The sequence below is a fragment of the Stegastes partitus genome, unplaced genomic scaffold, assembly GCF_000690725.1.
Source record: "Stegastes partitus isolate 25-593 unplaced genomic scaffold, Stegastes_partitus-1.0.2 Scaffold506, whole genome shotgun sequence".
Taxonomy (NCBI): domain Eukaryota; kingdom Metazoa; phylum Chordata; class Actinopteri; family Pomacentridae; genus Stegastes; species Stegastes partitus.
Window position 1 is genome coordinate 145,810 of NW_007578237.1, and position 25,680 is coordinate 171,489.

The 25,680-nt window shown below is 49.3% G+C and overlaps 1 protein-coding gene across 1 annotated transcript; it reads right to left on the bottom strand.

Moving 5' to 3' along the window:
- Window positions 1–10,657: 10,657 nt before the first annotated feature.
- On the bottom strand, window positions 10,658–25,285 carry LOC103361462 (axin-2-like). The gene is made up of 11 exons (XM_008287543.1): window positions 24,983–25,285; window positions 22,996–23,905; window positions 21,475–21,606; window positions 19,352–19,454; window positions 17,419–17,559; window positions 16,807–17,333; window positions 16,547–16,723; window positions 16,253–16,468; window positions 15,422–15,550; window positions 14,577–14,735; window positions 10,658–12,126 (listed from the first exon to the last, which is right to left on the bottom strand). Exons 2-11 carry the CDS (start codon window positions 23,787–23,789, stop codon window positions 12,000–12,002), a joined length of 2,505 nt encoding a protein of 834 aa, XP_008285765.1. The 5' UTR covers window positions 23,790–23,905; window positions 24,983–25,285; the 3' UTR covers window positions 10,658–11,999.
- Between the last annotated feature and the right edge of the window lie 395 nt (window positions 25,286–25,680).

Below are 25,680 nucleotides of genomic sequence, written 5' to 3' on the forward strand. Positions count from 1 at the left end.
CTCCTGCATAATATGAGCATGTGTGTCGGACCGTTTGTTCCATCATTTCTACATTTCAGACGTCCCTCTGAGGGTTTTCCAGCTCCTCCTGGTGGATCCCAAGGTGTTTCCAGGTCTACTTGGGGGTCTATTTCCACCTGGATGTGCCCAAAAAACCTCCAAAGGAAGGAGCAGCGACTCTCCTCTGAGCATGTAAGGCTCCTCAGTCTACCTCCAAGGCTGATCGCTGCCGGCACGGAGAGGATCTGAATCATTTCAAAACCTCAGCTCAGGCAGCAAGGACCCACAAGGACCATCTCACAGGCACTTTAGACAACAGAAGGATTTCAAACTGGAATTAAGTCACCTCAATGTACTCCTTAAAACTTTTTGCAGTCTTACTTATCATGTTATGTTCTTCTCTTAAATCTAAAGGGAATCGTCTCCACAGGCTGTTACTCGTAAGATGTAGGAGTGTTTATGTTGTAATTAATTAATCTTGAAAATGAAGATGCAGATGAGCAGAAAACACTCCTATCGGATCTGATCATCTGCTGCTTGCTTTGCTGCCGGGACATGAAGGTCGCTGTGCCATGCCTGAGCTGTGCTGTTGTTTTTCTGCTGCAGACAGCCTCCATTAATGTCGGATTTACAGATCTTCTTGTTCCTCCGCTGCAACAACATCCTCGTCAAATTAAGGAGCCCGCTTTATTGCAAAGCGCCGCGTTTTCATTGCAACTCAAAATCAGTGACGACAGCCGAATCCGAGGCGCTGAAACGTGGTCGTCACCGACTCTGGTGCGTTAGCTTCCAACGAGCTCTGGTGTGTCCGGACAGTCCTCCCCCCACAGCCAGGCCTCCTCTGGAGCTGACACAGGCTAATTTTTCTGTTTACTCCACTCAGTGTTTGGTAGCCGAACAGATCAAACGCGCTGCTAAGCTGTGGGTTTGTTTACTCCGGCTCTGACCCACACCCAGCCGGGGCGCACAACCGCTGCAGCTTTTCCACATTTGGCATTTTTTCTGCTTTTCATCTGCATCACAGCCTCTCCTCCCTCATTCCTCCTCCCGAGGACTCCCCCCTGCCCTCTTTGGCCCTGAAAAGTTTAGTCCAGCAGACACCCCAGACCTTCATATCTGAAGTTAATCGATGGCTTTTCTTCTCCTGCACCTGTGGAGTCCTCATCTGCAGTCACACGTCTCGTCTTCTCTCATCGCATTTATGAGTTGTGTGGACTGACTCCAGCTCTCCTCTTGATTTTTCCGTCTCACACGTTCCCCGTTGTCCTTCTAGTTCTCCACTATGAAACGGTTCTCGTCTCTCCGTGAGCTCTCCCAGTCACGCACCGGGAGATGCGCCGCCGTGCAAGCGAATGCGCTCACATGCGTGTTCACATGGATGCTGCTGCTGCTGCAGGCTGCATGTGATGTGAAGCCGGTCTGCTGCTTTCCCAGGCAGACCCCAGATCGCAGCTCACCTCGTCCAGCCTCTTCCTCTCTTCTTCGCCCCCTTTTCTTTGTGTTCCAGATGGACAACGGAGAGATGACTTCACTCAGAGTCCAGGAGGATGCAGAGGAGTAACGCCATGAAAGCCAAATTAACCAGGACTGAAAAATTGAGGACCGAGCATCTGCTGAAGAAGACCCTGAGATGCAGTCAGAAGCTGAGGAACACCAAGCAAGTGGGATAAGATATAGTTAGAAAAGGTGTATTATTAGGCATGAAAGTAGTCTAAATACGGAGTCCAGCCTGGGTCTAATGCAAAATGCTGGTAATTTACTTGAGAAACGGTCCGAAAGAAACATTTTGAGATTTTACATCCAATCAGCCACGGACAGGTGAAGTGAACGACATTAGATGGAGATGGATAGATAGATAGATAGATACTTTATTCATCTCCAAGAGAAATTTACAGTTCCAGCAGCTTCCAAGAAGGGAACACAGGGGCATGCAGTGTTCTAGTACAATAAAATAAAATAAAAGGAAAAGGAATCGTAGTATGATACGATATGATTAATCATCTCGTTAAATGTTCTCCTGGGAGACTTTCCATTCATGTGGATGTTACTTTGGCACATGCTAGCCGCCGAAACGTTGCACATGAAGCACAGCCACCCAGGCCACGGCGCTCCCTGCCACAATGTCAAAGATGCTCAGAAAAGGCTTGAGGAACACGACCAAGAGCCCAAACCATTGACTTAACTCCACAGAGGCCCCACCTCAACCTACAGGAACCGAACTGATGCTCTACCAGGTCAGATGAAGCGACTTGCAGCTGGTTTTAACGTTGTGGTGATGGGTGACCATCAGGATTAGGTTTCCAGAGCAGGATTTGGTCCTCGAGTCTGGAAAACAACATCCCTGAAAGAACAACGTCATTTGAAGCAAAACTAATTAATTATTCATATCGTTGTTGTCTATATAAACATGCTCATTACCTGACCAGACTAAACGTGAAGCTGGATGTGTGCTAATTGAACACTGTCCCTATAATTAGTTCCTTTCTTCTCAGGTGAGGAAATTATTTTAGTTGTATCACCACAAAGCAGCTTTTGTTTTGGATCATTTTTACCAAAGACTGCAGGACGCCCTTGTGTTGTGGTCTTTCTGTGCCTTCGTTCGGGGGTGTGCTCATGTAAAACAGCTCATTACCCAGAGGACTTTGGAGCTGTGCGCTGCTATCTAACAGACTGAAGGCGTGCTGTGGTTTGGTGTTCACATGGTCCAACTTTACTACATACTGTAGTGGATTCACAGGGCCCAGAGGCATCATGCTAATGCGCTCCCACACAGTTACAACCAGCATGAAACCTGATCTGGGATATCAGAGATGTGCAATGTTACAGAAGAACGACGATAGATGTTCTCAGATTGCCATATGATGCTGTGAAGTCCTGAAACTCGATCTTTACTTCAGCGGAGGGAAACACTCGCCTTGTGACTTTCTGATCTGGGAAGCAGAGCGTGCGGCTAATTTGTTGTGATCCTGCTGTGTTTATCTGTTTCTGGTTCACATGGAGGGGGCATGAGAGGCATCCATATTGTTTAATAATCAGTGGGATGTTTAGATTGCACATGCAGGTTGGACAAAAGAGAAGCCAGACCCGCCATCTCTGCATGCAGCGCCCCAAACAAGAACCACATGTCCCGGTCTGGCTTCTTTAATGCTTTCTCTCTCGTAGCCGACTTCCCATCCTCATGCTACATGCCCCCCCCCAACCCCTCGTCCTGGGAAACAACGTGGAAGCCCAAAGATTCAAAAACACATGTGGTTAACCATAAAACTTCACATGCACTCTGTGTACCCCGACCACCCCCCATCCCACCGCTCAGCCAACACACATCGACCTACGAGGGGGAGAGAAGTCATACATAAGTGGAGACGTGGAAACAATGGGACGAGAGGAAGCAACATCAGGCAACAATCTGAGCCGTCTGAGGCGGCGAGCAAAGACAAAGAAGTTTGGGGGGTTGGTGGTGGGACAATGGCGACAGTCAGAAAGAAGGTGACTGCGGGCTGCCATTCCAGCACGGGCCCAGAACAATGGCCGTCCTGTGGCCCGGCGGGGCTGTGCTGTGCGCTAGGTGAAATCTAAGACAAACGTAAACACCAAAGCAGGACAATGGCGCTGCCTCTCCTCACAAAGGAGGTTTTTCCTCAGTTGTGGGGAGGACGCACACAGAACCCGGCCGATCACAACCCTCGTCCTCTGCAGCAGCACGGCGTCCGGCGGCAGATCTGGTTTCTGGCCCTCAAAGCCCCGTCGTCTTCATTTCCCAAAGCATTTCTGAGATACATAATCTGTTCAGATTCTTGCCGTGTGATGGGAGGGAAACATAATGCCTTCTTTCTCTGGGTTCTGAGGAGAGATTAGTTTCAGCTCTGAATGTTTTGGTCACACATGTTGGTCATTAAGACACCGGCCTACTGAAAGCAGGAGCGATCCGCCGCATTGTTCCCTCCTCTGATGACATTAACACGTATGTCAGTGGAGCCGATATCCTGCTCTTTCAGTAAAAGTGAACGGCCAATAAACTACAATAGTAATCCTGCTGATGTCTTTTTGATGGATGGGTTCTGGTTCTTCGTGGCCGAGCAGCCGTCATCCAAACCCGGCAGCGATTGAGACTGAAGGCTTGTAATTGGTTCGACCGTAGTATCAAGTCGTATAAAGTCACGTGATCGGTCGCACAGCACCCGGATCAGCGTCCACAGTGGCGCCTGGCCCGGATCCAGACGAGGCCCCCTGGTTGACCACAGTCCCATGGCTGTCTGGGTCGATGCCTGTGTGGAACAACTTGCACTGCTGATCCAGGGTCCAAATGAAGGGGTTCAGGACCCAAAATTGGGGGTCTCGCTCTCTTATATCCGTCTGAGTGGAGTGTATTTAAATGAGGCTGAGGTTTGTGGTGAAAGACGGCGAGCAGAGTTCCTCTCAGCTGTTCTCCGGTTTGATGCTTTGTGCTCTGGATTAACCGACACGGTGCTGCTTTAATCCTCGCTGCCACGTCTGATTGTGATCACATCCTTCACATTTTCACTATTTGTGCCAACTGAAGACGACACGTCCGTTGCTTCGTGATGGATTTTCTCTGACGGGGGTCACGGCCACATCTTTGTGCCGTAATAACCCGTTTTGGAAAGACGTCAAAGCCATGCCTCGTCCAATCAGCGCACGTCTGTACAAGCCCGGTTCCACTTCCTGTTTAGGTTCCTGTGTGCCGCTGTTCACAGTCGGAGGCTTTGATCTCTGCTGATGTGGGTGGGACAGGTAGCAGACTTTGGATATCACCGGGGGAAACAATGGCAGGCTGAGGTTGGCACAAAGTCAGTCCAGTACAGGCCACAGCTGATGTGTTCAGGCCCAGATCGCTGTCAGGACTTATTGCATGAGAAGAGCACGTCCTGAGGGCAAGAAGGCATGAATATATAGATGTAACACGTAGCCTGATTATAGAGACGTCGGCCTGCGACAGATTTAAGACCCAATGGTGTGAAAATTCATTTTTACATCATGTTTTCTGGAGCTTTCAGTCCCTTCAAACGCTCCGTGGTCATGAAGTTGACTGATGTCTTATTCCATCCAGGCTGGACAACCAGACAGTACCAGGGGCCTCACATCTCCCACGGTCATGTGCATCAGCTGCTTAGGAACCAAGAATAAAAAGTGTAAGTGTGGAAGAGCGATTCTGTCGGGATTCAATTCATGCAGAAATTAATTTGGATGAATTTGGTCTTAGTTATACAGTTAAGCACAGTGTCTTTAAAAATTTGCAGCAAATATGTCCAGAGATAAAAAATGTGCAACACAAGCATTAAGGTCAGTGCTGGTATATCAGGGCTGTAGTGAGGAATCCTGGGCCCCCAGAAAGAACATCGTCATGGGCCCCTCCAGCCCAAGACTGCTGACACTTTGTTTTTGCATTGCACCTGTGTGTGCATCATGTTGTTCAGGGTTTTTGTCATGTGCACGTCATGTGTTTTCTGTTTTACAAAGTGGTCGTAGAACTATTATGCATTCATTGTCTAATTTCTAATTCACACGCTATAGTGCTGATAACTCAATAAAACCATGTTACTATACTTCTGATTGCAATATGAACACATAGCTGTAGCCTAATGTTCATAATTACTGAGCAGAACCTGAACGCCTCATAATACAATTCAATACAGCCTCGGAGCGTTTGAGCACTGTCCTCCTCCTGCTGTGGCTTCTCTTAGTTCATCACTTCTTCCAGCCTTCAGTACAAAATTAAATCATCTATTTTATTGTTCCCGCCGTGCTGTGAAACGTCAGCTCCGGGATGAGCGGCTACAGCCAATCAGTGAATGAATGAACTCTCACCTCCTGGAGAAGAAATGCGAAATATTCTGGGCTCCTGCTCTGATGCTCCTGTTCCTGCCTCTCTCTCTGGGCTCGTTTCCGGTGTCCACATTTCTGTTTGTTGACGCCGGCCATCATCATCATCATCATCATCATCATCATCATCATCATCATCTTCCTCCTCACTTTCGGGACTTTGCTCGTCGCGCGCACATATTCTAACGAAGAAGAACGGACCGTGGACTAAAGCATTTTGGAGGAGAGGAGGTCAAACTAAAACATTATGCGACTTTGTCTGAGCTCACATGCATTAGTAATATTATATATGGATACGTGATCATGTAGTCCTCGAGCCTCCTGGGCTGGGTCTGGACCCTGATGGGCTGTGGGTCCCGAGAACCGCCCCCCCCCCCCCTGTTTATATGAATAGTAAATTCTATCACTCAGATCTATGATATGACCACATACTGTGATCATAAGTACAGAGAATGTTTGTCTTGTATGATCAGAGATGTTTAGGTTCATATCTACATGTGCTCCTAGTCCAGTGACGTCCTCAGTGTCCGATGCTGCCACGTGACTGCACAGAAACATGATCAGGATGAACCTCCTGCTGGCTCTGAAGAAGCTCCTCCACAGGAACCAAGTCATCATCTGGCTTTGAGGAAACTCTCCTGCTGCTCTGCCTCGTTTACTTTGTGCATCTAATGAAACTTTGTGTAGGAACACCTGAACAGTGACATCCAGCCGGAGCTGCAGTCACCTGAGACACACCTGCTGCTGCTGCACAACCAGGACGTCCTAACCAAGGCTCAGCTGCCTCTGATTGCAAAACTGCAGGATGAGTGAGTCCATTCATCTGCTGACAGCATAAAACCACACCAAAAGTTTAGCCTTCAGATTAGCAGGAGGCTAACAGAGATTAGCTCGCACAGGTGCACTCACCTGCAGGAACCACATGAAGCGTCTGCAGACAGGAGAAGTCTTCAGTGTCTCACCTGGACAGGCAGGTACAGGAGAGTTTGTTCCACTGGTGACGTCACAACGTGTTGCAGTCACGTGAGCCAGCAGGTCCTGACAGGTGAGTAGAATTTATTTACTGACTTTATGCTGAATATAATAATAACAATAATAACTTCAGTAAATCAGAAGAAGAAACAATCATTTGATTTAATATTGTTTATATTTTTAAATACTTTTGGATGGAAGGATTTGTTTTGAGGACGATGATTTTATTGTGTTTATTTTTGGGGTTGGACTGATTTTATTGTTGGCAAAATTCTTCATCACAAGAAGAGATGGATGGACGATAAGAGCAGGAAGACAATGCAAACTTTTTAAAAGCAAATTTCTCTGATATTTTATTCTGAATTGTATATTATTTTTTGCTTTTTAGGTTGTTTTTTTTTTACCTTCTTGTATACCTACTTCTGGTATAGAGAGCTCTGTTTATATATCATGTTATGTGCTTTTTAAACAAACAAGTTTAAATAATTGCACATAGTTTTGTGCTCACTTGGCATCCTCCTCTGAAGCTTTCTGACAATCTTTTAGTTTGAAGATGTGCTTGAACCGTTTTTGTAGCTCATCTTTTCCATCCACCAGCTGCTGGATGCAGGAGGGTGAAGGTGCAGCCTGCTGTCCTGACTCAGCTCTTTCTGCATCACACGACATTCTGAACTAAAACACTAAACAAACGGCACCAAAGCTGAAAATAGCCCCTAAAATCTGCACTTTTTACTCCTGCTTGTGGGACGATTGAAGAAAAAACAGAGGTTTTAGATAATCCCAACAGCTGCTTTTTAAGGAAACTACAAATGTTTAAATTGAGACACTTTTCATGTGATCATGAACATAAAGATGTAGGAAACTTCTCTGACTGAAGCTGAGATGTGGATAAAAAAAGCAGCTATTTCAGTGAGACCATTTCAGCTTTTTCTCTTTTTTTGCTTTCTGCTAAAAACCTAAACAGTGGATATAATTAAAGGTCTGGAATGCTGTTGTTCCTCATATAAACTGCTTCTTTACAAAATCAGATAAATAGTTCTATAAAAACACAAATGATCTCTCCTGTTGTTGAGGCGCTTTAGCAAACACTGAAATGCCCCCAAAATCTGACTCGTGCTCTTAAAAAGCCCCTGCATGTCTGAATAGCGGTCTGGAGTCCACAGAACACAGTGCATTCTTCAAAAAGATGACCCCATCTAAAATAGCTCTCCATACAAAGCGGGTTCACGAGGCCTTCTGACAGCAGAGCGCCGCTGACTGAGAGCCTCTTAGTTCTAAAGATTCCACAGCTTCAAGTGTATGCACTGACCTTTGCTGATGAAAGGCCTGAAAATGGTATTTTAACAATATCGTGATGCCCTTTCAATATGAAAGGCAGCATAAGCAACACTCTTAACCAATGAAGCTTCAAAGTGGGGAGGGCGACAGGAGCGCCGGGAGCAGGGGCAGCTAGCAGCCCATTCAAATGACATTAAGGGAGGATGCATCTCGGTGCGATCAGAGATGGTTTCTGCACGCTGTCTGATACGAAGGTCTCAGCTGATACCAAGGAGCAGATTGTTCATTTGGTTTGAGACACTGAAGGACGATGTTGATGTTACTTTATTTTTCTGTTTCACTGAGGCCTCCACCGTCCAAAAACCATCCATCCATCATCTCTACACCTTCATCCTCACCAGGGTCATGGGGGGCGGAGCCTATCCCAGCTGACTCGGGGTGAAGGCAGGTTCACCTGGACAGGTAACCAGTCTATCACAGGGCTACACTTAGAGACAGACAACCAAGCACACTCACATTCACACCTACGGACAATTTACAATCACCAATTAACCTCAGCATGTTTCTGGACTGTGGGAGGAAGCCGGAGAACCCGGAGAGAACCCACGCTGCACGGGGAGAACATGGAGACTCCACGCAGGAAGATCCCGGGTGTCCTCACCGGGACGCCAACCGGCGACCTTCTAGCTGTGAGGCCACTAACCACTGAGCATCCTCGTAGCCCTGTCCAAAAACCACTCACTGTTCATCACTTCTCAAAACCTACTTTGATAAACTTGCTTTTATGTGAAGTTCACTCGTCCTCTTCTGTCTACGTGCTACGTGCTGTTCATTTCATATGTTCTTTAGCTTCAGCTGTTCTTTAGTGTGATGTCGTCTTTAAGTTTTGATTTTTTAATTTCTAACATTTAACTTTCTTCAGTCTTATTCTTAAACTACTTGTTTTGTTGGCTCTGCATCCTAATCTAGCTAATTATTGATTAAACCCATCATGTGTATTATATCTTTTGTCCTGCTGGATGTCCTGACTGTGGAAGCATCTGGTGAACGCTGCTCTGAAAGTAAAGTTACTGCTATTATTCATAAAAACACACAACTGAGCTAACTGCTGTTCCCCAGCAGGTCGGGAGACGAGGAGAGATCATTTCCAGAAATTAGAAATAAGAATTTTGTCATTTTTAGGGCTGATAGCAGCATTCAGCCACCTTCAGGGAGAGAGCAGACACATGAACATGTCTCCTGATGTTCTTCTTGTAGTTCTGACTGCTTTGCTATGAATTGTGCCGTATTATTTGCTGCATGTTCATTTTGTGTTCTTGCTAGCTTTATGTATTTTGATGTTATTGGAGGCTTCAGATAAGCCCATTCCTGCACCTACACATCACAGCATCAAATCTGTATCAATCCACAGCTGAAAGTAGTCCCTGAAATCTGCTCTTTTGATCCTTGTTTGAAGGATGTTGGTATAAAACTACAGTGCCCACCTGTTTAGGATTATTTTGACACAATCTTTTTTAAACTACATATTTCTTAAAGTTAGACTTCCAGTAGGAACCAGCAGGTTTTGGGGATGAGCCACAGAAACACATCAGTAACGTATTTTCTCGCTTCCCTCGCTCGCGTTGAGCATCTTATCTCAGGATGGACGGAGGAGAAATCCTTCGTTCCGTGTCGTCATCTCAAGCGACACCTGTTACTGATGACGCGCTGCATCACCTGTAAAACCAAACCAGCAGCATTCATACGTCACGCTAATCAACACACCTGTTTCGTTGCTCTAAGCTCCTCAATCGATTGAGGAATGAAAAGCACCCAGAGAAGGTGTTACAGAAACACTGAAGCATTTGGATCTTTACATACCACTCTCCTTTGGTTTCATTTGTGAGAAACAGAAGCGACGTTGGACCGTCAGAGATGAGCTGACGGTCGACACCAGCAGCTTCCACTCACACCGTTAACATCTGTTTCCTCTAATTGGCTCTGAGCAAAAGAGCACATCACACTCACACAGTTGATGAAGTGCCGCAGGAGGCCCAGCGTTTGAGCATGTAAATAGCTGGTTGAAACCTACTTATGACATATATTTGCCAAATGTCTCATTAACACACACTTAGCTCTCCCTCTCTGCTTCCTACCCTGAAACACAAGGAGGCTCTAGTGGCCAAATTAATGCTGCATGTTTTAATTTCCAACAGGGAGTTATATTAAGAGCTGATAATGGATGCAAAGCTGGCGGAAATTTCTCACTGGATCCAGCAAGTTGCACTCTGCACAGCTGGAGTCTGCACACACACACACACACACACGCACGCACACACACACAGACACACACCACACACACACACACCTAGACACACACACACACACACAGACACACACACACACCAGCATCCCAATTAGAGGCAGAGCGGTCCAGTCACACACACACAACACAACACACACACACAAATACAAACACACACACACAGACACAAACACACACTACACAACACCACACACACACACACACATACAGACACACACAAACACACACACACACAGAGAAGAACCATAGGAAGCAGTTTGCTAATTTGAAAAATAGAACATTTTAATAAAGGCTACATCTCTTCATAATTACAATAATTAAAGTACCAAGGCATCTCTATAGAACGCATAATTTACAGTTTACAAGTGGAGCCGAGGAAGCCATGAAAAATATCATAAAACATAAACATGATGAAACGGATACTAAAAGGCATAAAAATATCTTTTGACATAAGGCCCCTTGTAAAAACCAAGGGATTAATAAAACCCTGAAAACAGGGTGAGAACCATGGCAGGAATCCATGTAGGCACAGCTACTGTACTCAATTAAACACTATGAACATAGTGTATCACCACCGCCACCATCGTCTGCAGCTCGTAGTGCAGGATTCACACACACAAACCCAACACACAGCCTCACACACACACACACACACACACACCTACGTACACAGGTAAGCACATCGGGGCACGTTATAGAGCTTTCGTTGGTACATCCTAACATTGGTGTAAACACATTGTGGGGACTGGAGGACCTGTTCAGGTTCCTCTTAGAACATGTGTAGGCTATTTGTGCGATGCCTGCGCCACTGAAACAAAGGCACTAAGACGTGACAGATCAAGGCTAGCTGGGCACAGTCCCAGAGAAGGGAATTAAACATTAATAGCATTTTCGCTCGTTTTTCGTAGCACACTGAGGGCCCTTCGGAGCAGATGGGGACACATCCACAAATAGCACTGCAGTAGTAAATATATTATTGAACCTTAAGCGATGGAGAGCCATTCTCAAAGCTTCAGCAGTAAAGCTCTCCGGCCAACACATCGGACATGTCCCGCTAAAATCTCCACCAGTTTTTTTTTGAAGAGGTATTTTTGAAGTTTACAGTTCAATATGAGGGGCCAAAAGAAACAAAAAAAACCTTTTCCCTCGCTCAGGAAGAGAGGAATCACGGATGTGGAAGGTCGGAGAAGCTTCTCCGACTCCAAGCAGCTTGTCCATGGAATAAGATTTGGGACAGGGATTTGTTTTCCAATAAATAGCAATAAAAATCTTTACACAGCAATACGAGCATCACAATACAATGCAATGTACATGTATATCTGCATATACATATTAGTGATGTAGGGCAGGGGCAGGCGGGCTCCCAGTCTCACGCTAAACCCACCGCCCTGCTCTCTTAGACGAGTGGTCATTCACCCACAGTCACGTTTCAGTCCAGCAACACCCGGTCCACATCTTCTTCACTCGGCAGTCCAGTAATACAAACACCTCGCTCTTCTCCGGTCCCGAACCTCAGTAATCCTTCGCCAACGTCGCCAGTCTTGCACCTGTCTTAGAAGTCGGACGCTTTGTGTGAAGGAGGTGGTGAAGTGTCTGCAGGAGCTCACTCCATCCTCTCCACCTTGCCCAGGATCTTGCCCTCGTAGGTGGGCAGCAGCGAGCCGTCGTCGGACACCTCCTCGAACACGGCGCCGCACTCAAACTCGTCGCTGGCCTTCTTAAAGTAGTACCTGCACCGCAGAGAGACGAGAGCGTTAAGGGCGGCCCGATTCAAACACAACTCAACACACTTTGAGGCTCTTTTCTTTCCACCATGGAGCCTCCAGTGGGCTGGAACCTGCTGCTGAGAGGCTGAATCCAGACCCTCCCTCCACTTGTTCCCTCCTTTACGTCTCCCTTTTCCCTTTCCTCTGTTGTGTTGTTGTGAGTTTTGCCCCGGCTAACAGGGGCCAATTAGACCCGTGTGCAAATGAAGGGGTCCTTTGACAAAGGCTGAAATTTCGGGTGCCTGCAAGTCTGCCTGTCATTACCCCCCGACTCCTACACACCCGCTCAGGGCAGAAAGACACACGAGCTCGGGGTTTTGGCTCACTCCTCATCTCCTGGTTCATTATTACAGGGACAAAGAAAAGAACAAAGTGGAGGAGGAGGAGGAGGAGGAGGAGGAGGAGGACACCGTGTCCTTCCTTAGCCCTGGTGATAGCACCAGCCCTCGCTGAGCGCTATAGGACGGGCAGCTGATGTGTTTGCATGTGTGTGTGTTAAAGAAGGAAAAACCAAAGGAGGGGCTTCTCATCAGCCATGACTTCACTGGGCCATAATGATGCAACCCCCCTCCCCTTATCCTCATTTCAGAGAAAGAGAAAGCAGCAGGGGTGGGTGGGTTAGCGGGGTCTCACAATCCACTCATTAAGTATGTAATGGAAAAATGCCTCCATTTGCTCCGTGTGTGGGGCGACTGGAATGTAGGTATGTTTGTGAGCTGTTTTTTTCTCTCTCGCTCTCCTTTAAAAGACGAGCGTCTGACAACATGCAACACTTATAAAACTACGGTCTTTAAAAAAAGCCAATCCTTGCAGAGGTGCATGTGAGTTCACACGCGGCAATTAGCTGGAGGGTGGTCACTAATAAAAGGCAGCTACGCTTTAAATACAGGAAGACTTCAACTAAACGGAGCACAAGAGGCCTCTCTCAGGAAAATGAAGTGAGTAAATAAGATGAAATAAAAGAGCACAAGACACGCCTGATAACCGTTTCCTCCTTTTCTATTTGGAGAGGACGAAAAAAATAGAAAGATCCCTCCTACTCTTAAAAAAAAAATCTTCAAAGAGCCATGATGGTTTCTGCTCAGAGAGACAGACAGAGACAGAGAGAGGCTGAATTTCCACTGGAACATGTTTTATGTGGCTGGATGTGCCTCCCCCTTCTCCCCTGCTCTCCCTCCGTTTGCACTGACATCTGGCACCAATATCGTCTGGCAGGGCCCGGCAGTACTGTTCTTTGTTGAACCGCTGCCATGTTGAAATGACCCAACTCCACACATTCTCTGGCTGCTATTAAAGCACCGCGCCGCTCTCTTTCCAAAAAATGTGGATGGTATGACACAGGAACTGAGACAGCGAGCCAGAGAGAGGAGAAGAGGGGTGGCGGCGGTGGGGGAGCAAACAGACAGATGTGGAGGACTCGGAGCAAAGTGCTCGTCACATTTGTTGATCCAGAAACGCTGCGCACATCTGGACAGGAAGAACTTTCTGTAAGTTGCGTCCCCCCCTCCCCTCTCCAGTTTGGTACCTGTAATTATTAACACAATCCTCGAGCCGTGCTTATCCTGGAGACCGTGGCAGTCTAAACAATACATGTTTGATCTTTTCCCTTTAATGCCCACTGGAAAGAAGCAATCAAAGTAAAATCTCTCTGCGCAAACACACATGGAAGTGGCGCGGCGGCCTCAGTCCAGGGCCCTGCAGTCGGGCAAACAAGCGGATCTGGCATTTAACAATCTGCCTTTCAAAAATATCCATAAAATGATTACAACATGTGTAAACATTGTGCGCATTCAACACACACACACACACACACACACACACACACACACACAGACACAGACACACACAGACACACACACACACAGCAGAGCAAAGGGAGAAAAAAAGGAGGCCCTGATAGCATCAGTGAAGAATTTGCACGCTGGCCATTTGTGTGAGTCTTTGTTGGTTGAAATGAAAGGGGCTGGGGCTTCAAAGCCATGTGTATTAAGTGTGCCTTAGCATGGAAATCAATACCAGATGGGACCCAAATCGCTGCAGTTCAAACTCTCCCACTAACCCCTGCACCACCCACCCTCCCTCCCCGCCTCTTGTTCTTTCCTTTTCATTGCACCCCTCTCGAACACACAAATCCAGCGGCCCGACACCGGGCGCACACACACACAAACAAACGCTGATAACGGCGCTCCACGTAGACATCCACACAATAAACTGGGTTTTTATGATCACGACTCAAAAGCAAGAATCTCATCACCAAACAAGTTGGATTCTTCACACGTCTCCAGTGACACTGGCTTGCTCCTGTGTGATTTCCACTTTGGAACATCTAAATGCATCATGAAGCGAATCCTTCCTAAAGTTAGTCTCAAACATGGTTTTACTTCATCTCCGTGCCCACAAGTCGCTCCACACACCTGTAGTTGCCCTTCTTGCGGAGCTGCTCCTTGAAGTGGCCCAAAGTGAGACTGTGGCTCTTCATGGTCCTCCGGTAAGGAATCTCCTCGCCACAGAAGAAGTACGTCACCACCGTCTCCCCGCTGCACACCACGTGGCTTCCCGAAGCTTTCTTACACCTGTCAGGACACGAAGAGGAAGAAGTGTGAGAGAAGTGGTGGACAAACTCAACAAAATCATCCAAAGACAAATAAGAAACAGCTTCTGAGGGACTTTAACCAACAATTTCCTAGTTTCACAAGAGCAGAAGTACAGTAAGAGCGCCCTGCGAGCGAGTGACCCAGTGCCATCAGTAAGTGTGTGTTGTGTGGGCACGGAGAAGGGGCAGTGTGTTATCAATTCCCCTTCAGCTATGTCCAAGGCTTTGTAGGCCCACTTCAGAGGAGCTCTCTCTTTGCTAAGCTCTGCTCGCCCTAGCTGACTGCCAGCTCACTGAAGGACAGCCAATAAAAATGATACACATATATGAAAGGCATGTCTCAGTCAGGTGGTGCGGTGACTACACACTCCCCACACACGGCACAGATACACAAGATTCATGCAAACACAGAGGCAGCGCCAGATCTCCGTGTACAAAGCCTAAAATAAGCCTCCAACAAGGGGGCCACCTTCTCTGTGGGTGTGTCTACGTGGGAGGCGTGCGTACGTGCGATACGAAGCTTCGGCTACTTGTCTATCTCCGTACATGTGCGGTGAGCGGTGCAGGTGACAGGAAGGAAGAGTTGGAGGCTATAGCTGAGAGGAGGAGGAAGAGGAGCAGAGAGGAGGAGAGGAAGGGGAGGGCGGGACACTAGAGGCATCGTACTCTTCTGATTGGAGGCTGGAGACGAGGAGGCCGACGGGGCTGGGGCTGGGCAGCGACAGAGGGACGGACCCCCCGCCCTGGACAGGCACCAGGTGGGTCTTCTCACGCTGGAGGCTGGACGTCGGATGCCTGCGAGGACATAAAACAAACCATCAGCAATGCTCACTTGCATCAAAGCTCAACATCACTTCATTTTTTTTGTTTTTCCTGCAGCACCAACGTGGCTGAAGGTAGACAACAACAGAGCCGACAGAGTCAGGAAAAGCTGAAGTCTCTGCTTGTTCATTTAACAAAAATTAGAAGAAGAAAAAGCCCCATAGTGCCCACAGGCGTCACCAGCACTGGTGGCAGCAGTGGTGGTTTCTGCATGCCATAGATATTTCACTGTTTCAGATCCTTCATTTGTCTCCTATTTGCTCTGTGGAAGCAGGTCAGTCCAGTTCAGCCGAAAAGTCCCTCAATTTTTCTTCATGTGACTGTTGGTCGGAGATGAGTCACTGATGGCTTTGCGGTTGCGCCGAGGAACACAGAATTTTTGTTCTTTTACAGATCCTTGTTACTGCAAACGGTTTATATTTAGGAAATGCTATAAATGAGATCTGTAGGATTAATTCATGCTGATGAGCCATTATGATTTCTGGCTTCACTTTACTGACAGGACAGTCGATTCTTCATGTTTTTACGGTTTCCTGCGATGAGATTTTTAAAAAGTAGCGTACATTTCAAACCCGCCAGCTGGGTTTGGAGTTCAGAGTTAAAAACTGGGATGGTAACCGAACATGAACGCTGACCAAAGCTAGGAGCATCACTCACAATGTACTCTCTGGTTACCTTTGCTTGACGGTCTTGGTGGAGACCTCCTCCAGTCGGCGGCAGGCCTCCTCCAGCTGGGCCAGAGTGTTGGGAGGAGGCAGGGGAGGCATAGCCGGGTCCTGGATGAACGGCTGGGCCGGCTGGTGGCTGCGGAGGTGGCCACAGCTTCCGCCGCCACCCCACGTGTGCGTCTGAGTAGAGGAGCCTCCAAAGGACTTCTTGGTGCTCTGGGTACTGCGAGGGAGAGAGGAGTTAGGACCACATGCGCCGACATACATCAGGAGGCTAATCCAGGCGTGAGTTGGTGCTCACCTGTGAGACTTGTGCCTGCCCTGACGTTTGCTTTCCAGGATCCACTGCAGCACGTTCTGGGCGGGGTCTGTAGTGTCACTGGGCAGCTGCAGGGGTCCACAGTCTTCCACGCACCGGTCTGCCACGCCGTCCTCGGCCCCCGAGCGACACACTCGCCTCGACAGAGAGCTGGAACGCCTGCGAGGAAGACGGGCGGCAATCAGACAACGCAAGAAAAACAGGAAGTACACGAGAGGCCAGTTTCAGTGCTCGGGACTGACCCCATGCTGCTGTCTGTGGAGATGGAGCCGCACGTCTCCCTGCCCAGGCTGCGGCTGCGCTGGTAAGGCTGGCAGGGCGGACACTCGCCGCTGCCGGAGCAGACGCCGTGCACCCGGAGCGCCGCCTCCCTCTCGATCTGCTCCTTGGACTTGGGACTGGCGTGGTGGTGGATGTAGTGGTGGTGGATGTGCTTGGTGCTCTGCCTGCTCACGAGGGTCCGGTTGGGGCCCAACGCCAGATTGAACGCCCCCTGGTCGGGACTGGAGACAGAAGAAGGCCCGGTCCTCACCAGGGCTTTGATTCCAAAGCCTCCGCGGGTGAGAGGCCGGTGCTCCGGGGAGCTGGAGCGAGGGGAGTGCTGGATCACAGCAGGGGACTGGCAGCCGGGGGTCTTCAGGACCCGGGACAGGTGTTCGTCGAGGATGGCCTGGGGGTCCTCGTCAGAGGAGCCCGACAGGAGGGTCAAGGGGTGGGGGGAGAGCTGGGGAGCACTTCCCATGATCTCGGTATCCTCTCTTTCCTCCTCCTGCCAAAGACGACAACAGAATCATCAGCTGTGGAAAAAACACGACATCTCACGACCCACATTCTTGACAAGAAGTCACACAAACCTCCTGAATCTGCTGCAGCCGCTCCTCCAGAGAGCTGATGGTGTCCTGCTCCCTCTTCAGGCTCTCCAGGCGGGAGATGAGCTGGGCTGCGAACTCTGCCGGCTCCATCGGGACCATTTCCTTGGGAGGACGGCGAGTTCGCTGCGGGGAGAAGGAGGCGCGTCAGCCGTTGTATCGTTCTCATAGTGACCGAGCTGCTGCCAACTTCTGCAAACACATCCAAGCTCCTCTTGCCTCATCAGTCTAAATTTATGCATTGTTTTCCACCAGTGGCAGTAATGATCAGGGCACTCTTATTGGCACCCAGGGCTACAGGGCTGTTTAAAGGGGTGGCAGGCCCGCTGTACGGCTGTGCTGGGCTAGGCCTCGGCTGGTTCCCTCTGTCATCATCAGCAGGCCACTTTAAAGTCAGCTCACTTCAAAGGCTTCCTCGTCAAATATCAAACACTCAGTGGGGGGAGAATAGGGTGGCGGAGGGAGGGATGGAGGGATAGATTGATGGGAAGCAGTGGCTTTACATCTAGGAATAAAAGCCACATATCGACAGGGGGTGGAAGAGAACTCCAGGGAGGAAAGGATGAGGGATAAAAAAAATAATAAAAAATTGGGAGAAGTCGAGATGCAGAGATGTGTGCTCGCAGGAGAAAATGAAGGGAGGAAAGGAGTGGAGGAAGGAGATAAAGGTTACAAGAAAGGATGGAAGATCAGAGAGGTGGAGGTAATTTATCCCCCTCCCTGACTTGTCACACACTGGGCACCTTTAAGGTACGCTGCAGTGACAGTGAGCGCACACATCTTAAATTATTTGCATTTTTGCGCTCGGGCTTTCTTGATTTTTCCTCTTCTTTTTTCATTTCTCGTATCTCTTTGTAGTCGGGATAAAGGGGAGAAAAAAGTGAGAAAAAGAGGGGCTGTCTGATGGCGCCTGGGGCTGGTGCACCATGGGAATGGCAGCCATCGCCAAAAAATCAGACGGGAAACAAAAACAAGAATGAAAGCAAAAATAAAGCAAAAGGCGGATAGCGAGAGAGTCGATCTCCTCCTAATGACTGCCGAATATCCCGTAATGTTTAAAAAAAAAGAAAAAAAGAGGGTTACATCAAGTTTACTTTAACAAGCTGCTGCTGTTAACACGACTTCTGCAAGCTGTCTCCGAATCGGACTTCCTCTCCTGCTCTTCCCTCAAACCTGAAGCCAGCTTCTCTTAAGCCTTAAGCTACCAGCTCCCCTCTGACCCGCTGAGAGCTCACATGACATGCTCAAACTCTTCCCTCAGATCCTTCACTTTTAGGGGAGGGGGCTGGCAGAGCGTTTGTGTGTCGGGGGTGGTGGTGGTGGTGGTGGTGGTGGCAGTGCTGTGGAAAAAAAAAAAAGGGGGCCAGCTCTGTTGGAAGTTGTCATTTCCCTTTGCGTTTGCTCCATTCATGTGCGGATCAAAGCGCTGCGTGTGCGTGTGTGTGCGTGTGAATGTGTCTGAGCATCTTTGTGTTTTTGTTGAGGAACCGGGCTGATTTCAGAGCCCTCGGGATAAAGCGGCAGAGATCTTCCTCATCTCTCCCTGTTCTCCATATTTACAGCATCGGTGGGGAAGAAAAGCCCCGGTGTGTTCCGAGCGCCGCGGCGATAAACAGCTTAGAGACCTCCCCGTCTCCCACAGACTTCAAGGAACCCTAATGGGGGTGTAGGTGACACCAAAGGTAGGGAGGGGGCTGCTGTGTGTGTGTGTGTGTGTGTGTGTGAGTGGGAGGCTGGGTCTTTGACGTTACTCTTCAGATCTTTGCTGGTGTTGTTGAATTGAGAATGCCAAATACAGTTTGCGCGGCACTATTCATAGAACCAAGAGAGAACCAGAACAGAGGGCGGTATGGAAATGACACTGTGGGACCTGGGCTCAGAAAGACTTGTGAGCATGTGTGTGTGTTTGTGTACTTACAGGGAAAGCAGGCAGAGAGACTTGGCTGTTCATCCTCATGTTGCGCTGCATCTCCCTGTGTAGCTGCTTCTTGGAGCCCAGTTTGTATGGAGGGATGCCATCTCTGGGGGCGCACACACACATCACAAAGGTCAATTACCCAATCAGATACTTCATTAAAGACCAAACAGCCATTCAGGAAGAAGCTTGTTAGCCAACTGGGTAGATCAAACGCACTTCAAGCAAGAAGAAATCTAATTTATTAATCATCCGATCAGTTTTGCTTTTCATCTTTCAGGCTTAGTCTGAGAACAAAAAAAAAAAAAAAGACATCCAGGGGTAAATCGTGCCAGCATTGCTGGTCTCGTGTTTATGTTGGAGCAGATCGGGTTGTCTGGTTCTGACTGAGGTGGTCGGAGGCTTTATTTGCCCTAGAAATGACACTCATTTTCAGCTCGAGCTCCGGCACAACGCTGGCCGCTGCCTTTCAACACTCACACTGCAGGCACAGTGTGCTCGGCTCTGCTGGCCACAAGTAGCGTCAGCATTAGCATTCCCCGACTGACTTTCATGTTAAGCTGAGGACACTGTTAGCATTAGCTGCTCATTACACTTATTCAAAGAGTTACTGCAGGACAGGACCCAGGGGTGCAGCTAACCTGGTTCCATCTATCTGAGGGCCCGAATGGCTGACTGGCTGAAAAATGAAATCAAACAACAAACAGCAGAGCCCGGGCTTCAAACTGCAGCACTTGACAGCGTAAAACAGCGTCTTTCCTCCCATGCTAAACAGCAGTTTCCTGGTGACCTAGCCTAACTGAGGAGCACTTTTCCACTTTTGCTTTGAAATGCCACAGTCATGCGCATAAGCAGCTCCCCCCTCCCTCCCAATCTTCATTTGGCAAGCGCTGCCGCAGCCAGCCTCTGATCTCCGCACATCAAAAGGCTGGTTTGTAAGATAAGGTAATGTTTGAAGTCTGCGCAGCTGCATTCCCAAGCGTCCAAGCAAATCCATAAATAAGATATAAGCAAAAATCCCCCCTCCACCACTCTCTTTCTCTTCCCACCCAACCGCCTCCTCCCTCGCTGCTTTTTTCTCTCTCTCTCTCCCCCTTTTCTATTTTTTTCTTTATCTGTAAATGAGATTCAAATGTTTATGGGTCTTTTTAACTGACCTAAAGAGCGGCAGATATTCTGATCAAGGCCAGAGCGGGCAGGAAATGAGGCGTCCCCGCGGCCCGGCTTTGTCACTGCGCTGGGCAAAGTACAGCAGAACAGCACTATATGGGCCTCGGTGGCTTTGAAGCGGGACTGTCTAGAGATATGCCAGAGCAGAAGACTCCCCATTGTAAAAAAAAAAAAAAAAAAAGGAAGGCGGCTTTATAGCTGCCATATTTTTGTGCAGCCCGGCCCGCTGGACGCTCTCACCATCAGTGTGTCAGTATCTCGGTCATAATTAACCTTGCTGTTTTCACTGACATCATCCACGCAGGCCTTGACACCTCCCCGGTGAGATGAGCTAAAGAACAACTTGTACCGAGGCTTCTCTGCTTTGCGTCCAGAACCAGCTGACCTGAGCGCTCCCCCGGCCTTGAGCTGTGCACCACACAATGACTTCATAGCACCTTGTCACTCCAGAGACACGTGACGAGTAATCCTCGACAGGAACGAGGCCCGAGGCACGTACACAGATAAGCACGAACCACATGTGGACGGCTGCACAACATGAGCAATTCTTTGATTAGTCACTCCACAGGCAGGTGATTAACGACTGTCAAAGTTTAGCCAGCATATAAAAAAAGAGAACTTTTCTGATGACACAATGAAGCTTCGTCTGATCAGACTCTGAAACCACATCTACTGATGCACTGAACGTAAAGCCACCACGCTCGCTCACAAAGTCCACATTACGTGAGTTCTTGGACAGGGTTTGGCATCGACCCACGCCACATCCTGTCTGCTCCGGTGCAGTCTTTGCAATGGTGCCACAGTCTATCAGTCTCAGCCTTTCTAGCGGCGTGGCTGCAGCCAGCTGAAGGGAAGGTGTCACCTAATCTCCCGTGGACATCCCCAGCACCTCATTTCACCCTCCGGCGCTGGCATTCTCACACACACACGCTCGTGTTTGGATAATATCCACTTACACACTGCTGTCGGTCACAGACATGGCATCGTCAGTCAGGGCGTCACTGGAAACCTCGCTGTCGTTGGTGCTGCTGACGGGGGCGAAGGAGCCCACATGGCAGGGGTTGAGCGAGTCTCCTCTCTTGTAAGATCTGTGGAGGTTACAACAACAGAGATCAGATTAATATTAATGCAACTCTGTGAAACACTATCCAACAGGTGGGCGACATTTCGCTCCCGCTTGCCGAGGAGGGGGGCGTTTATGTCTGAGATTGCAATCCAACATTATTAAACACAACGAATAAACGAAACGTGACGGTGAGTCCGTCTGCAGCGCTATGCATGGCCCCTTAAACGTCCCACGACTTCTATTTCCATTTCCACACTCGCTCCTTCCTCGGCATACATCTCCCGCTGTGTGTGCATTCTTGCCGTGGTACAGGAGGGGGAGGAAAGAGGGGAGAAAAAAAAGGAGGTATGGAGCGGAAGCATGAGAGTGTGTCAGAGAAGGAAAGAAAGGGGAGAGCGAGGGGGAGAGGGTGGTCTTCACGAGGAGGGAGAGAACCCAGCATGACTAAAGCTGTAGGCCCCCAGCTCCAGGCTGACCTTCAGAGGGGCTTGCAAAGAGTCAGGTATTTAACACAGCTGGCCTTGCATTCTTCCCTCCCTGCCTCTCTTTCACCCCCTCATTTATCCTTTCTCCTCCCTCCCTTTCTTTCATGAGTTGCACTCCCTTCCTCCCCCACCTTCCTTTCCGCTCTCTTTCCCCCTCACTTTCGCTCCACCAGCATCGCCTCGTAGCCCCAAGTTTTTGTTTTTTCACAAAGTGGAGAAGACGAGAGGGGAAAGCTGCAAAAACAGGGAATCAGAGAAAGAGTCGATGCAAACGAGAAAAGAAGGAGAAGAAGAGGTGGTGTTTGGATTGTAGCTGCAGGTTAGAGGTAAAGGCAGAAAGGGACCAGGGTCCATGTGAAAAGTGGGTAATTCTACTGGGTTCAACACCAAAGGAGGCTCTAACACACCTCCAGCTGTCAGCCTGTGCTGTCCAGAGCAGGTAGCTGTCAGCTGTGTCAGGCGATGGCCCTGCCATTCACAGGCCTGTAAACTCCTGAACAAATTCGCTCAGGATGCAGTTTTAAACTAACCTTCAACGCCAAATGAGACTACAGAGCATCCAAAGCTTCAAAGTGCCACCTATAGATTTATACGTCCACACTGAGGACAGTGTGGTGCAGGAGGAGGCATAGCATAGCAATGTCATCATCTATTATTTGCCGGCTGGGGCCAGAGCCAGCCGTGCTCTGTGAACTTTTCCTGTGGAAGACGATCCCTCATTCTGCGGAACTATTTCAAAGCCCCGGAAATCCAGGCGAGCGCCAGCAGAGGGCTGCTGCTGCTGCTGGAGAGGCTGAGAGGGGCCACAGAGGTTCTCCTGCAAGCTGTGGACTGGCTGCTGCAGGAAAACATGTGTTGCACTTCTGCAGAGTGAACTAACTCATCCGTCACATCACAAGCACAGTGAAAAGGTGTTGCAGTCGTACCTGTAAGCCCTCTCCATCAGGGACACCGGGGCCCTCTGCGCCTTCGCCGACAGTCCAACCAGAGCTTTGGCTTTGAAATCACAGCTCCACTCCTCCTCCTCGTTCAGCGTGGGCAGGTATCCACACACCACCTTCAGGTCGCCCAAGCCGTTCGAGTTGACGTGACTCGGGTTTTCTCCGCCAGTCCTCACGTACTCGAGGTAAATGTCAGAGGTCAGGAACATCTGGTAGGCGTTCTCCTCCATGTTGGTCTGGATCTCGGTCTGCGCCTGGTCGAACATGGCAGAGTCTATGTGCTGCTTCTTGATATTATCCCGGATGAAGGTCTTGGTCGCCGGCTTCAGCTGTTTGGCGACGATGCTGTTGTTCTCGATGTAGCGCTTGTAAATTGCTTTGGCGACTCTCTGCGTTTTGGTATCCTTGAGGTCCATTTGCCTGAAGCCATTGCAGGCAAACCAAAAGTCTAAAGTGTCAACACATTTCTCCCTCTCCAGGAATGTCCTAAAGAGAAGAGCGCCGTCCTGGTCCCCGAGGAGGGAGTGCAAAGACTTGGTCCACCGGGAGAGCGGTGAATCCGGGGAGGCACTCCCCTCTGGCTCCCCAAGACCGTCTTCGTTCCTCCTCGCCGAGGAGCCCGGAGAGCCGAGCAGCACGGATTTGGGGGGTTCCAGGGGCTTCATCATTGCGAGTTTGCCGGGGTAGCAGGGCGCCTCGCCCTCCTCCCCAGGCACCGGGGGTCGAGGAGCATCTTCGCTGAAACTACTGGCGATATGGTCCATAAGCGGCCGGCTCATGGCTCTGAAGGCAGCAGCAGCGAGCCGAGTGCTGTTCGCCTCCTCCGAGCTTCTACTGTAATCTCCTCACTCTCTTATGTCAGCGGGGAGCTTCTCTCCGGCTGCCCGTCTTCTCTCTGAAACACAAAGTATTGATCTAATCAAAACCAGATCCGCCCCAACTTCAAAGAGGCACAGACGCAGTCAGAGTCTTTTCAGACTCTCACTGACTTTTACAGGAACAGACTAGTTCACAGGAGGAGGAAAAAAGCTGCAGCAGCATTACATAAACAGCAGCTCCTCATATCTCAGGAAATGTGATTTCCACCGAGGCGCTGCCGGTGAGGACGCACATTAACGGGAATTTAACGGTGATTTCTCACAGTGAAAAATCCACCTGAGCGACGAGCTGAGCTGCTGCAGCGTCCTCCTCCTCCGATCACAACACGACCGGTGATAATTACACGACCGTCGAGCTCAGAACACCGTGAATCAGTCGTTTATCGAGCAGCGCGCCGGAGCTTTACGCACGGACGCGGCTAAACGCCTCCGGATCCATCAGCCTCGTACCGGCCACCGACTCGTTCCTCATCCCACAGTAAGCTGCTAGATCACGGAACACTGAGCCCCTGCCTCCCCTCGTGTACCTGTAGGACACCGATGTGGGACAAACTCCAGGAGATGGAGAAAAAAAAAAAACGTGACCAACATAGTTAATGTCGATCCACTGATGTGTAGAAAACACGCAGCTGTCTGTCGGTGCACATGAGCGGCGTCAGAGTGCGTCGGTGCTGGAATGAACCATGCAGATGTTCAACATGCAAACTGAACTCTGACTCGGACTCTGAGAGACTAGAGCCGAGTTCAAACTGTCACGTCGTCTGCTCAGTTTTCTTTAAGGCGAACAAACAGCCTCTGTGCGTAAACGTCCAGTCCAAGTACACCAAAGTCTCTGATCTTGTGGGGGAGGAATTCCACAAAAAGAAACCAACACTTTCTCACAGATTTCTACTTTAAAATTCGAGTCTAGAACCGCACATTACCGAGAAGGGGCACCGAGTGGCCGGTACAGGAGCGCCTCGGTGCGTTTTCGCGGTGTTTAAACGTGAGAAAAGCGGCCGGTTTCCAGCAGAACATTACTTCAAAGGCGAGTCAACAGCACATCAAAGCGCTCCAGTGGGGGCCGGTGAGGAGGCGCTCACTCTGGAACTTACCATCGATCCACGAGTTCGCTTCCAAACGTTAAAACTCCAGGGATTCTTATCCACAAACAAGCGCGTATAATCCACAGTGCTGGCGTCCGCGTACAGTCCGTTCGGGTTCGGGTTCGGTTTACGGAGAGGAAAATGCACCGGAGAGGGGAAAAAAGCTCGCTGTTGTGCCTCCTCCTCCTCCTGCCTGTCTCCTCCCTGCGCTCAGGCTGCCATGCCGCACGGCGGGTCTCTCCTGTAGGCGACTCCAACACCAACTGAACCGGGAGGCTGAGCAGCGCACTTCAAAGTGAGGAACCGACTGCCGGGTCCCGACAGCTGCATAAAAAACAAATGCAGCTCGAAGCCTCCGGAAAAAATGGAAACCGGAGCCGGAGCCTCCGCGGATGGGTCGCAGCGGTTCGGCCGGACGCGTATTTTACAGGCGGCTCGGTTTATTCACCGACGCGCGCGCCTTTTTGCCACGTTTCGCACGATCTTCTCCCGGATCACGAAGTTGCAGCTCCAGTGTGAGGACCTTATCAAAGACAGGCAATCTTGAGCCAACTCCCCGAGGCTTTGGAGCGTCAGAAGTAACTGATCTACCGCCCCAATAGCATTATCGCTACAATCCCTCTGTTGCTACATAAACTTTAAAGACGCAGCGAGCTTTTTTTTCCTTCTCTTCTCTGGACCCGCATAGTTTTCCAGATTAACCCATT